The 14,288-nt window shown below is 38.1% G+C and overlaps 1 protein-coding gene across 1 annotated transcript in view; it reads right to left on the bottom strand.

Annotated features, from left to right (window-relative positions):
- MYO7A (myosin VIIA) overlaps positions 1-14,288 on the bottom strand; it is a 1,588,820-nt gene that overhangs the window by 994,016 nt on the left and 580,516 nt on the right. The window contains exons 16-17 of the mRNA XM_044073349.1: positions 12,056-12,193; positions 2,817-2,975 (exon numbers count right to left, since the gene is read on the bottom strand). Of these exons, the coding sequence (XP_043929284.1) occupies positions 2,817-2,975; positions 12,056-12,193 (297 nt within the window). The remainder of the gene's footprint in view (positions 1-2,816; positions 2,976-12,055; positions 12,194-14,288) is intronic.

Below are 14,288 nucleotides of genomic sequence, written 5' to 3'. Positions count from 1 at the left end.
CAGGGCTATCTTACATGTGTTTTTGGAAGGCTTCTTTGTGGTTTCCACCTCCGATCTTTTCCAGTAGATTTTATAATCTCCCACCTGTAAAGAATACTGCAGCAGTGATAAGGAAGGACATAGTACAGTTGTGCAGGATCTTCCCATAACAGTAGATGTCAAACTTCTCATTGTTGCAATACTTTTCCATCCTTCTTTCTCTCAGTGTGCTTCTTCTTCTGGCTGAGATGTCTCCGTCTTCTTCTTCTTCTTCTTCTTTCTTTTTCTCTTTCACGATGCATGTGGTCAACCTTTCCCACTTGGGTTACTCTGGTTCTTCTGGGGCAATTCATTTCTGAGTATTATGTGCTCGCACGTCACTTATATAGCTTGTGCCTTGGATGTAGAACGTACGTCTGGTGTATGCTGCCTGGAATGAGATAAGGCTTTGATATGCTGGCCAGACATTAGGCTGCAGGATTAGAATACTGTAACCAGGAGAACCAGGACATTTACTATTACGGTAAGATCTTGCACAACTGCACTTTCTCCTAGTGAAAACACTGGCACATACTGAAAATAGTCTCAAAGAAACAGAAACTCTTACAGAGAGAATCAGATACCATGCTTTTCCCTGAATGTGAATCAGAAATCTGAGGAGAAACCCTTGTATCTGTATCTTCATCTTCCTGTCCAGATTCCGGATCCTGCATCTCTTCGGGAAAAGAAGCACCCCATTTTCTTTTACCGAAAGTCACCTTATAATATGGATAAATAGCCTGAATTAGATGCTGAGCCAGACCTAACAAACTACTCCTGTCCAGGGAAATTTGAACAGGAGCAGATACAGGTTTAGTTTTCTGTTTTTTTTTTTTTTTTTTTTTTTTTTTAGATATAAAAGGGCCAGCAGGACTGTTAATGGCAACTGTAGCTTCCCTTGGGATGTGTACAACATTCTGACCAAACAGGGAAGAGTTAACCTGCTATGCTTCCCCTCCCAGGACTGACAAAGAGTGGCCCTTCTCACACACACATGAAATCAGACATGTCTGATAAAGTTAACACTTGTTTAACAAAAGCGCTCATATTTTATTTGTTTTTCTTGTGGATTTTTATCATTAAATACACTGGTTTATCATCACCTGAGTGATTTGTGCCTGTGAAACAAAAAATAAAATAGACACAATTGTGCCAGAGAAAAATAGTTTTAAATTGTTTTTAAAAACTTTTAAACTAAAGGAAAAGGTGTGCTCTCATTTAAAAGTACAGTTAAATTTCATGACAGCCCATTAAAACACAAATTCCTAGAGGAAAATTAAGTTTCCCAGCGAGGAAAGTACATTTAAAAGTACATTTTTAATGTGAAAGGTTTTTCTCCAAAGGGAACTTATCTGCCCAGCAACAGAACAACACAAAACAACCTTTTCAGTCCTCAAAAGCCCAGGGAGGAGCACTCTCTTCAGCTGCAGGAAAGCTCAGAAGGGTTTAATGGGGTCCATATCAGAATAGCAAAGAGGCGTTTAATCGAACACCTCATCACTGACGCATAAACAGCGAACGCACTAAAGCACGATTGCTCAGAACACTGATTTCCTTCCCTGGGAAAGAAATCAGTAGCACTAACACACAAACACACACACTTTCAAACATTACAACGTGGGGGGCTTCATCCCTACACCCCCCAATGTGGGGGGGATGTGCCCCCCACACACACCCTAACTAAATATACCAACTTCGAGATAGCACTACAGTGGGGAAAGGGCAAACACATGGGGAAGGCCACGTGATTTCTTTCCCAGGGAAAGAAATCGCTGTTTTGAGCATTTGCACTTTAGTTCGTTCGCTCTTTATGTGTCGCTGGAGAGGCGTTCGATTAAATGCCTCTTCGCTATTCTGATATAGACCCGCTTAATGATCAATTCTGTCTTTTTAGGCAGCTCATCTTGAGCTGCCTAATGGTTTTAATACTTGGAAGGTGCCCTGTAGCATTGGAAGCTGGTCAGCTTTTACATCCTTGCAGGATATAACCTCATATAACTAATAATACTGCAGCAGTGATCAATATGATGAACATACTGCAGTGTTCAAGTTCTGTTAATATTTTCTATATATTAAATTATTTGCTTTATGTTTATTCTTCTAGCTCTTTAAGAAATTACTTCTTTATAAAATGAGCTTGAATGTTTTATCAGTTTTGCTACCTATCCTTCGCCTCTGTCTATTGGCTGTTCCACTTCTCAACAAACATTAAAACGTGCTATCCCCAGAATAAGTGAAGAATAGGAAGCCAGACCCACATAAGTACAATACAATACAAATAAACCTCTTGTGCCTTATTAATTTATTTTATTTTGACTGTGTTAACCAGGGCAGAGTGCTGATATCATTGCACCCATTTCAGTCAAAACCCAGGGAACACGCAATACATACATGACATTTTATACAGACAGCCTGACGAAATGCAATATATACATATATTACACACAAAGTGAATATCGTAGTTGGCCTTAGATGAAAGAAGCTAAGAAAAGAGTTAAGAAGCTTAATAGAAAAACAAAAAAATATTGTATTGTTCTTTGACAGTCAGGTATTAAAGGACAGTGCATGTGGAAATCTGATTGCAATCTTTATATACATGTAATAAGTGACAATAAATCTAGCTCTAAAATTATAATTAAATTTCTTACAGCATTTTCTTTTTTAAGGGAATTTTTTTGTGAAGGCTCCACTTTGCAACCATTATCTAATATTACTGGAGAACTCATAACACTGTAAATGTACTGCACATTTTGTATAAGGTGGGACATTGCATAACAGCCCTACATATAATATCATACCTGTTTATATGCCGGCTTAACTCCAGGCATCAGTACCCGGTATCGATCCACAAACTCTACAAACGTGTATCGAATCGGATAGCCAGCCCTTCGGATGCGAATTGTTTCCATCATCCCAGAATATCTCAACTGTCGAACGCATAACTCTCTGTCAAACAACTACATAAAAGGGAATTAAAGAAACAGCATAAAATGATATGAATACAGAGACCCTGTTAGTTCTTTTAGTAATGCTAGAGTGTAACACTGTTTGGAGAATGGATATTCAGTTTAAAAAGTCTGTTCCAATACTTGCATTTATTTATTAAGACAGCAATTAATGTTGCTACCAAAGGCAAAAATAACCTGTAACCTAGAACCCACTGTTTTAATGTTGGTACTTATGAATATGAATTTGCTCTAGGTTCATATGGCCCTTTTACCAGGGGCGGCTCGTGGCATAGGGCTGCCGGACTGCAGCCCCCTCAAAAAGAAAAAAAGAAAGAAAAAGAAATGAAAAATAAAAAATATTTTTTAAAATTGCGGACTTGGCATGCGCATAGACCGAGTCCGCTTATCGGTCTATGCGCATGCTCAGGGCAGGCCGTCCCATAGGGGGACACAAGGAGCGTCTGTGCACTTTTACAGTGCACAGACCCGCCAGGATTATGGGACGCGTCCGGACTGCTCCTCTTGCAGCAGGGACTCGGGACAGTGCCTCAGGGATCTCGTCGGCGTCGGGAAGGAGCATGTGGATCTCGCGGGTCTTCAGTATTGCGCGGGAAGGATGTATGTACGGACGTTAACTTTGGATTGAGGTAAGGTGCCTTTCAATTTACAATGTTTATTTTTCTTTGTGTATGGTGCTTGTTACTGGAGTTTGTGTGTGTGTGTGTGTGTGTGTGTGTGTGTGTGTGTGTGAAAATGCCCCAGGTGCTTATGGTGGTGTGGTAGGGAATGCCTCAGGCTTGAACCCTGTACCCTGTATGCAGGTGTTAAAGACTTGAGTTCCCTACCCACCACCATTTGTAAAAAAATTTCAGATTTTTACCTCATATTTGATCTGATCTGTTCCTCATAATATCTGTGGTTTGTAAATGTTGTAATGCTTGATATTTGATGGTGTAGTAGTAGCATTGTTGCCTCACAGCTGCAGGTTCTTGGGTTTGATTCTTGGCTGGGGTTCCTTCTTTGTGGGGTCTGTATCTTCTCCCTGTGTTTGTGTGGGTTTGCTTTTGTGCCCTCCCATGTTACAAAGACATGTCTGCATTATTTCTTCCTGGGCCTCCGCTGAAAATTTATTTGTTCCAAGTCAGACTGTCCTGATTAAAAAATGTTAAATAAAATTGATAGGCATTTGAATTTCAGACTTAAGGGTTTCTGAATGTTTAATTCCCTGCGTATTTGATGGTGCAGTGGTAGTATTGTTGCCTCACAGCTATAGGTTTTCTGGTTTGATTCTTGGTTGGGGTGGCTTCTGTGTGGAGTCTGCATCTCCTGCCTGTGTTTGTGTGGATTTGCTCTGGTGCCCTGCCATTTTACAAAGACGTGTCTGCAGTTTTAATCCCTGCTGAAAATTGGTTTTGTTCTGTCCGCAGTAAAATTGACAGGCATTTGAATTTCAGACTTCAGGTTTCTGAATGTTTAATTCCTTGCATAATTGATGGTGCGGTGGTAGTATTGTTGCCTCACAGCTATAGGTTTTCTGGTTTGATTCTTGGTTGGGGTGGCTTCTGTTTGGAGTCTGCATCTCCTGCCTGTGTTTGTGTGGATTTGCTCTGATGCCCTGCCATTTTACAAAGACGTGTCTGCAGTATTAATCCTCGTCTCTGCTGAAAATTGTTTTTGTTCTGTCCGCAGTAGAATTGACCGGCATTTGAATTTCAAACTTCATGTTCTTCAGAATACATAGTAGCACAACCTTTTTTCTAGCAATTTTCTAAGTTTATAAGATGAATATTTTAAATTTGTCCCTATTTTGGGACTGTATTCCCCATTATTGGCTTGTCCAGGTTTTGTGCTAAGGTTGACAGCTATGGCAAGAACTGAATTCACTGAATATGGACTGTAGAATTGTGCATATTTACTGATAAAGGTGCACTGTAGAATTGTGCATATTTACTGATAATGGTGGACTGTAGAATTGTGCATATTTACTAATAATGGTGGACTGTGGAATTGTGCATATTTACTAATAATGGTGGACTGTAGAATTGTGTATATTTACTAATAATGGTGGACTGTGGAAGTCTGAGTAGACTTTCTATGATAAATGTTCTCAACTGGGCAGTTTTGCCATTATGGGTGCATATGTTTTGTTTCATTGCTTACTGGAAAAATGTTCAAAACAAATTTAAAACACCCTCTAACAAGTGTACTGTATTGTACAAGGAATATAATTTTTAGTACAATGAGGAAGGTGTATCAAAGAGCACATGTATGTTTCATATGCAAGGGGCCTATGATTCGAAAACAGCCCAAAATTAATCTTTATCTGCCACTGGCAAAATGTATTTTCTTTGAATGTGGGTTTCAATGAATGTGAGTTTCAAGGGCAGAGAAGTTTTAATGCTAAGTTTTCATTGTGAGACTGCATTGCTTTGTTTAACAGATTACTTAATGTTTGTGCTGTAAAATACAAAATAAAACTTTCAAATGAAGTCCAATCATTGAAGTAAAGCAGTATGCACATTAGTGTTTATGGTAAATGGAGTGAAATAGCCAAGTAATGGTTAATTGGAATGGCTGCAGAGGCTCCAGTTCAACCATTATTTTGTCAGGGGGGGGGAAGGGCAGCAAACTCAGACAGGCCCAGCTGAACTATACCTCCCAACTGTGCAGATTTTCAAAGAATGAATAGATTTTTGCTTCTTATTTTTGGTTTGTTGTTCATAAAATTTGTAGTTTTAATTCCTAAATGATTTGCCAGAAGTCACTAAATAATAAGTTTCAGACTTCATAACCTTCATAAAAATGCATGTTAAAGTAAGAGCGTTCTATCAACTGTCTCAATTTATACAAGAGCAATTTTAGTACTGTTTATATGTGCCCCAATATATTTGGCCTTGTTCAGATTTACTGCATTAACAGGTTGAGAGGTACATGCAAATAAATTGCTTTATAGAATTAGGCATAGCCAACCTCTCAACTGTCCCCAATTTTTGGCTCAAAATGTTGCTCTTCCCCTAATAATCCCTCCATAAAATAGCAATTTTGGAAGAAAACATGGAGGGTTTACAATTAAGAAATAACTGTAATAATCAAAGTTATAGATTACTTGAAATGCATGTAGATTCTTTTATTTTGTCAGCTGCTCAAGGTAGCAGTACTAATATTAAAGTGTCCCTTCTTTGACAGGTAGAAGCTGTATTGTGTGTCTATTTTATATTTTTGCATCACATTTTTGGTCCATTTTTCATAAAATTGTGTTTTTGGCAAATTAGTGACAAATCACTAAAGACTGAAGTTAGAAAATGACAGACATTTGAGTTTCAGATTTTATACCCTTCAGAAAATTCATACTAATGCAAGACCTATTCTATTATCTTTCTAAGTTTATTAGAGCAATATTTAAAATTGTCCTTCTTGTTGTGCCTTTGTCCCACTTCTGTGTATGGCTTTGTCCAGATTTCTTGCTCTTGAAGTTGAGAGGTATGACAAATGTGTCAGGGCCATCACAGTCAGCCAGAGAGATTTCAAATTGTGACATGCTTGTTGCACCCCACTCCCCATGTAGTGACTCTGGATGTGTCCAAGCAAGGCAAGGAGTAGTTGTATCTACCTTGGATGGGGAGGACACACTGCATAAGTACTACAGTGGCTTTTCATCTGTCCTTGATTTTGCAGAATGGTCTGGTTTCTGTCATATTTTTGTACTGTTGATTTATGCTTATTACTCAAAGTGCCTGTTGCTCTGTGTTTAAGTAGCAATGCTTTAATGACCATAAGGTAAGCTTGTCTGACATCGTAAGATGCAAGTAAGCTTTAATAAGCATACTGTTAAAGAATTGCCAACATTGAAAGCCTTTCTGTTGTTGCCATGCAGATAATACTTGACTAGATAATGTATAAGCCTTGGGTATTAAAGGACAGGATTCCATTATTTTAAAAGCTCATTACACTTGTTGGAGACTTCCAGTCATCTCTACAGGCTTTACCCGTAAACTAAACAGAATGCCAATCATGTGTGGTCCATAACCTGTACAGTAATCCTTTAAGCAATGTATCTTGAGCTTGTTTCTTGTTTGCTTTTCATTTTTACTTTTATCATGTTTTCCCCATGAAACGTTGTCAGGCAGCAGGTCTTTTTGGATAAGAAACATTTTTACAAGTGGGGCATCACATAGATTTCTACTTTCAGCATGTTGCTTGGTACTTTAATAAAGCTGAATATATTATAATTAGAACTGCAGTGCAAGGAGAAGTAGTTTGAGTTGAGTGCTTCTGGTTTTTCTTATACTTGATTTTGACTGGCATTCCAGTAATGTATTTAAAAAGTAATTTATTTTTTCATGCCTCACAACCTTTTGTTTCCATCTAGATATTAAGTAAGCTGTCATGCAGCCAATGCATTGAAATATTTTTATTCTTCTACACTTATTTTTGTCTTGATTGGACTTTCATAATGATGGTTTGCCACCCAGGGCAGCGTATTTAATTAAAGTTAGTTTTTTTGTGGTTTTGTGCATAGCTCCTCCCCTTTATGGTTGACCACACCCCTTCCCTTTGACCCCGCCCATTCAGCGTCTCCTGCAGCCCCCCTGTGATTTGAAGTCACCAGCCGCCACTGCCTTTTACCTATAATGATGCAACCATGGAGATGACTGTATTAGAAAGGCAGGTATAAAAGTATTTGCCCCCCCTTACCTCTAAAAAAATGTTTCTTGTCTATTTTGTGTTCAATCAAATGGTATTTCAGTTAACCATTCCTGGAAATAGTACTTGACTTTTCTTTTGCCGGTCAGTGCATGTTTTTCTAATTATAATTTAGTGTAAATGGTTATTTATTCAAAGCTAGGAAACAATAAATATGGTATACTAAAATAACAAGAGTAATAAAAATAACTATCACTTTCCATGTTAATATCACTATTAAAATATTAAAATAAATCATGCTCCAATATTCTGTTGCCAGCAATAACATCAGAAAGCTTACTGTCCTAATATGGAATTGTTAGCATTCATAATTACTTCCTGTATAGGCAGGAATCTATTACATTGAAATTGGAAATAATTCTACTTTTGCAGCAATGTATATCTAAATTCCAAGATATCTTTTAGAATACAACATAAACCTGAAAAAATCCTGTATCTTTCCAGAATATAACTATATGCCAGTATTAAATAACAAAGGAAAACCATTGCTGTTCTTCTGACTACATGCACACTCTCAAACAGCTCTCAGTCCTTATGCTGTCTTTAAATTTGTTTCATATAATCTTCAGAAAAGGTATCAATATTCATGTGGTACTGAGACACAAAACTGCCCAAACAGTTCTATCTAGTTTTAATGGTACCTTGGCAAACCAGGGATGACTTACAGCTTGTATGAGAACAGGTTACCCACTTCTGCAGGAGATATTTTGCATAACACAAAAATTTAGTACAACGAAAATAGACTGTCTTGAGATGATGTTGCTTATAGTCTCAATGTTCTCTGACTACAAGAAAGTGGCCAATCCCTTCACAGACTAGAAAGTGACCAATCCCTTCACAGGTTGTAAGATATGTAGTGTTGTAGCCTGGCTAATCTTGTTGTCCACTCACTCATCTGAAGTTCAGTGCAGTATATCCTGCACAATCTAAATGCAAATAGACTGGCCTTCAATTTCTTGCTGTATCCTGTGTTTTCACTACCTAAATCAATGACTTCTTCACTTTTTCTTGCCATCTTTGTGTTCTTGCGCTTCATTTTTTTCCTGCTACACCTTTACTGATTTTATATAGATAGATATATCTATATTGATCTACCTAGCTATCTCTGTCTACTAATCTATTTGTAAATGATTTACCTTCACTTTTTAAACAAACACGTATGTCCTGAAAGTAAACTACTCTGTTTCAAAAACAAAACGTCAACTCCCTAGTATGTATGTGCCAAGGAAGAACTTTGGCGCATGCAACTTTAAAATATTAATTTTCACGATGAGGTAAGGCCCCCTGCACCACCACCCATGTTGGGGGGGGGGGACTACTAATTATAAATACAAACTCTGAGATCACACAATTCCCAGGAAAAGGGATTATTTCTCTAACTGAAGATTATCTATATCACACACTTGCTGACTATCTGTTTAATCGACCAAATGCGGACAGTTAAACAGATGTTGACCAAACTCCCTGTCGACCAAACCGAACACATAAATATCTGTGAGCCTATCTATCTAATCTATCTGTATATATACACACACACACACACACACACACACACACACACACACACACACACACACACACACACACACGCACGCTTGCACATGCACACAAACACACATACATACATATTATCATTTTAACAGCTGCCACTTCTAGCTGTAATTTGATCTAATATTCTCTATAAAATGGGTTTCTATTTCATTATGTAATTTGCGCTAAATATTTGAGATGTTCGGCTCCTGAGTTTCAATTCCTGAACAATTTTTTTTTTATAAAAATTAAAATATGCAAGCAAAGGAATAAGTTCTATCTACTGATATTTGTGAGAAAACTTTTCTTCCTACTTGTCAGGGTAATTTCTCCTATTTCTCAGAGGTCACAATACAGTTGTTTTCACTCTTTCATTTTAACACATTCTGTAAACAACTATTTTTTTCAACATTTTGTCAAAGCAAACCTTCTAAGTAAGCAAACCAACTCTACATTTCCAGAATGTTTATGTTTGTGTGTGTGTGTGTGTGTCTGAGTGTGTGTGTGTGTGTGTGTGTGTGTGTGTGTGTGTGTGTGCGCGTGTGCGCGTGTGCGTGTGTGTGTGTGTGTGTGTGTGTGTGTGTGTGTGTGTGTGTGTGTATTTGTTTGTTTATATCCTTATTGATATGTATCCTTTGATTGATGTGAATGCAAGGTTATTTTCAATGGGTAAACTGATGACAAGTGACCAATCTTTTTTCTCTTTTACTGTTTTCAGTCATTACATACATATCATAATATAATAAAAGCTGACACAGTAATGTAAAAATTCCCAAAAGGTTATTAAACACATCATTATGTATCTTTACTATACCTACAAACAACAGCCTTTATCTATCAACAACCTAATTTTTTATTCACATAATTATTTTATTTTTAGTACAAATATTTTATAAACAGTATATATAATAAAATGTAATAAAATAACTATATAAATCAACAAAGTTCTACTACAACTGCTTGAGTGCCAGGAGCTTGAAGGCCACTTTCTTTTAGCCAGGGACTCGAGTGTCCTTTAGCTCATACATCAGCCCACTCCTACTCAAACTCAAACGTAAGTTCAGGCCAGCAGCTTGACGCTCTTTACCCAAACACGTTATTCAAGTTCCAGCAAAGTAAGTGCAGCAGCCATAGGAAGGGACTGGGAGGGGTGGGAGGGTAGATCAGAGCAGAAATCGGGAGGGGGAGGCTTTACAGTTAGGGAGCAGGAAAGAAGTTTAGGGTTATGGAGTGATCAGAGGAATTAGGTTTAGGGAGTGACTGGGGATTTTAGGGTCAGGGAGGGGGAGTAAAGTTTTAGTATTAGACAGCAATGACTAGGGTTAGGAACTGGTTAGGACTTTTAGGGTTAGAGTTCAGGCTCTGGTAGGGCTATATACTTTAATAGGGTTGGGAACTAGGAGAGCTTAGTAGTTATGTAAGATTGAGCTAGTGAGAGTTAGATGACTTATTTTTTGAGTAAGTGTGTTACAAGCTACTAGCATGTAAGCACTTGTAGTCGACCCAATCAACAAACACAGACTATACACTAAATCTGTTTGTTCAACATATCTGAAGTGAATGCATAAGAACAGTATAATTATTTCATTTCTAGTTCACAGTTAATACAATGCAGTTCTTTTTATCACATAAGCACAGCTGTAACACTTCACTGTTAATGCATTCATATCAACTACCAAAGGAGCCACATTGGCAAAAGGATGCTGTCTATAGTTAAAGAGATACACGGAGAATTCACATCAAAAATGAATTCATACACAGAAATGGCCATCCTTTATGTCAGCCTTGAATGAAGAAAATAAATATTTCAGGCTTATGAAAAATAGGACGCTTAACATGTTTTACACAACAAAATATTTTAAAAAGTATAATAAAGACTATTTGGGCAATGCCATAGTAAGAACCTTTACTAGTTTGCTGAGACTGGACAAATAGCAGAAACTGATTTCCGTTTTCCTTTCCAGACCAATTTTTGTTTTGCATGATATTATTCTTTCTCAGGGGGGTTGTCTGCTATGCCAGTGCTGGCCACAGATAAAAACATCAGAGAAAGTCCAAATTTTCCAGATTATAAGAATCATGTTGTTTTCCCTGCTGAACAAAAAACAGATGACTTTAGATGCCATTTCCTGTTCCTGTCCAAACATTTTCCTTTGCTGTGATTCATCCTTTATAAAACAGGACACTGCTAATAACCTGACACACTCAGACAGCTGTAAATATGTTTGAAATTCATAGTTCATTAATAAAACCCTACAAATGTATATTCTTTTCTGTTTTTTAGAACTACTTGCTAGAAAAAGAAAGTCAGCCAGGACTAGGAGAAATCAAGACAGGTTAACTTTTGAATGGAAAATTCTATAACAAATATCCCTGCTTCTCCCTAATGCTGTATTCCTGGACTACTTTCCTATTCAGTGCTCTGTCAGCACATGTCTGACACCACATATAGACATTTTTTCTTTACATGTAAGAGTTAAGGGAGTAGATGAAAGCACAGGATATAAAATACTTTCCCCAACAATGAATTAATTATGTTTTCAAATCAGTTTATATATATAAAAAAAGCTATAGTACATATTTAATTTATTTGATATCTGAAATATGTAGTGACTGTAACCTACTGGCAAGGATGATATGTTATACATCTGGAAATGAGGAAATATCTAAGAGCTGACCCATCTCCATACACACACACACACACACACACACACACACACACACACACACACACACACACACACACACACACTCACATACACACACGCGTACACACAAGTATGGCTAGATGGAAAGATGTAATTAATGATTTTAGATTGCACATTTCATAAAGGTAAATTATCTTTATTTCTTACCATTGGTTTCTTAAACTCATTGGGTTTGATGCAACGAACGAAGAAGGGCTGGCAGACACTGAGGGTTCTCATCAGCAGCTCCAAAGATCGCTTAAACTGGCTGCTAAGAGTTGGAGAGCGCTTCCTGGTTTCTGCTCCCTGGAAAAGTTCAAACCACATATCTGTGTCAGGAAATTACATGATAACAGGATAACAACAGCACTTTCCTATAACTTGCTGGAACAGCTTTCTGCTTTCCTTTTCCTTTCACCCCTTAGCATTAGGGCATAGCTCAGCACAGTTAGGAAGCATGACTCTGTCCCAGTCATGTGGATTAGTCACATACTGTCAATTCTGTTTCTTTGTGTTTTTAGGAGAAGTAACCGGCACTGCATATGTGTAACTCATAAACTAGGTAGACTACAAAAGTGATATTTTTATAAGCCACTGGATTTTCCATTTAGGCTCTTCTTTAACAAGTTAAAATAAAAAGGTGGGTGAACACCCAAAACATCCAATTACTAGTTAACTTCAAGAAAAATACTATAGTTTGATTACAGCAACTTTAACAACCACATGCCACATGTAGAGACAGCAGGGATGAAAATTCAATTGTATTTTAAGCCAAAATCATAACAACCAGGCAAAAGTGATGACATGAGAATGGCCTGTAAACGAGCTGCCCATAACAGGTGTAGTTAGACCCGAACTTTCTTAGCAGATGCAGCAACCCCCTTTAAGGATTAAGGAGAGGACAGTGCTTTTTTATTCTAAGAATGTCAAATCAATTTTCTATATATAAGTTTTAGGATGTAAATATAGAATGTGATTATCTAGAATTTTGGAATAATTACACGAAAGCAGCCAAATGCAAAACAAAATAAGGCTGTATTGCATTGATATCAGTAAATTATGCAGAAAACATCCTGGAGGTCTGTGAAGCAAAATAATGTCACTTAATGTCACAAAGAATATGGTCTGATGTTGCTAACAAGTACAGGTTAATAGACTTGAACAGAGGGAGTTGGTCCAAACAGCTGATTTGGGACAGGAAACAAAAGAAAGAAAGAAAGAAAGACAGACAGAAAGGTTATTTGAATTTTTACCTCCTCTCATTCGCTTCAGGGAATACCCCAGCTGGACATTTCTGTAGCATCACCAGTACCATGTCAAACCCTGCCTCGTGTCAATCACCAGCAGCCTGAAAAATTACTTTTTGCATTTAAGCAACTGCAAGTACTACAATAAATCCTTCTGACCAACTTCATTCTATTGGAGCAGCAAATACATATAATGGAGCAACTGGCCAAAGAAATAGGAAAATATGGCTAGAGGTCTGTTTTACATCACTCTAGCTACAAATAGTAAAGCCAGTGACAGAACCACAGAGCAAATGTGCCTGCATAGAACAACATGAGGAAATTATTCAAAAAACAAACTGCTGAACAATCGCAGTGTGCCAGCTGTGGCTCTGACTAGTGTCCAGTGTGCCAGCTCTGGCTTTGAGTAGTGTCCAGCAGTGTGCCAGCTGTGGATCTGACTAGTGTCCAGTAGTGTGCCAGCTATGGAGCTGACTAGTGTCCAGCAGTATGCCAGCAGTGGCTCTGACTAGTGTCCAGTGTTCCAGCTTTGGCTCTGACTAGTGTCCAGCAGTTTGCCAGCTGTGGCTCTGACTAGTGTCCAGCAGTGTGCCAGCTGTGGGTCTGACTAGTGTCCAGTGTGCCAGCTGTGGCTCTGACTAGTGTCCAGTGTGCCAGCTGTGGATCTGACTAGTGTCCAGCAGTGTGCCAGCTGTTGATCTGACTAATGTCCAGCAGTGTGCCTGCAGTGGCTCTGACTAGTGTCCGGCAGCATGCCAGCTGTGGCTCTGACTAGTTTCCAACGATGTGCCAGCTGTGGCTCTGACTAGTATCCAGCAGTGTGCCAGCTGTGGATCTGACTAGTATCCAGCTTCCACCGTTATATGAGGATGATATATGAGACAGACAAATTAGATGCAATGGGTTTTCATTAGGATGCATCAGACATCTTACATTCAGCAAGGGTAAACAAATCCTGACCTAAATTTCTGTGTCCATGTTGAACATTTTCAGAAGAGGCTGAATAAGTCCAATTACACAGTATGTTTTATTGGTTCATATGGTAGTATTGAATGCTAGCATGTGGCCATATCAATACTTGGGAATGTTAATGAATGTAAGAGAAAACAAGCTGATTGACTAATACTGGCTTGTAAGTAATCTGTATAAAATAC

Source organism: Protopterus annectens, chromosome 5.part1 (genome assembly GCF_019279795.1).
Source record: "Protopterus annectens isolate FY-2018-M chromosome 5.part1, PAN1.0, whole genome shotgun sequence".
NCBI lineage: Eukaryota > Metazoa > Chordata > Ceratodontiformes > Protopteridae > Protopterus > Protopterus annectens.
This window is presented reverse-complemented; position numbering and strand designations above follow the sequence as displayed.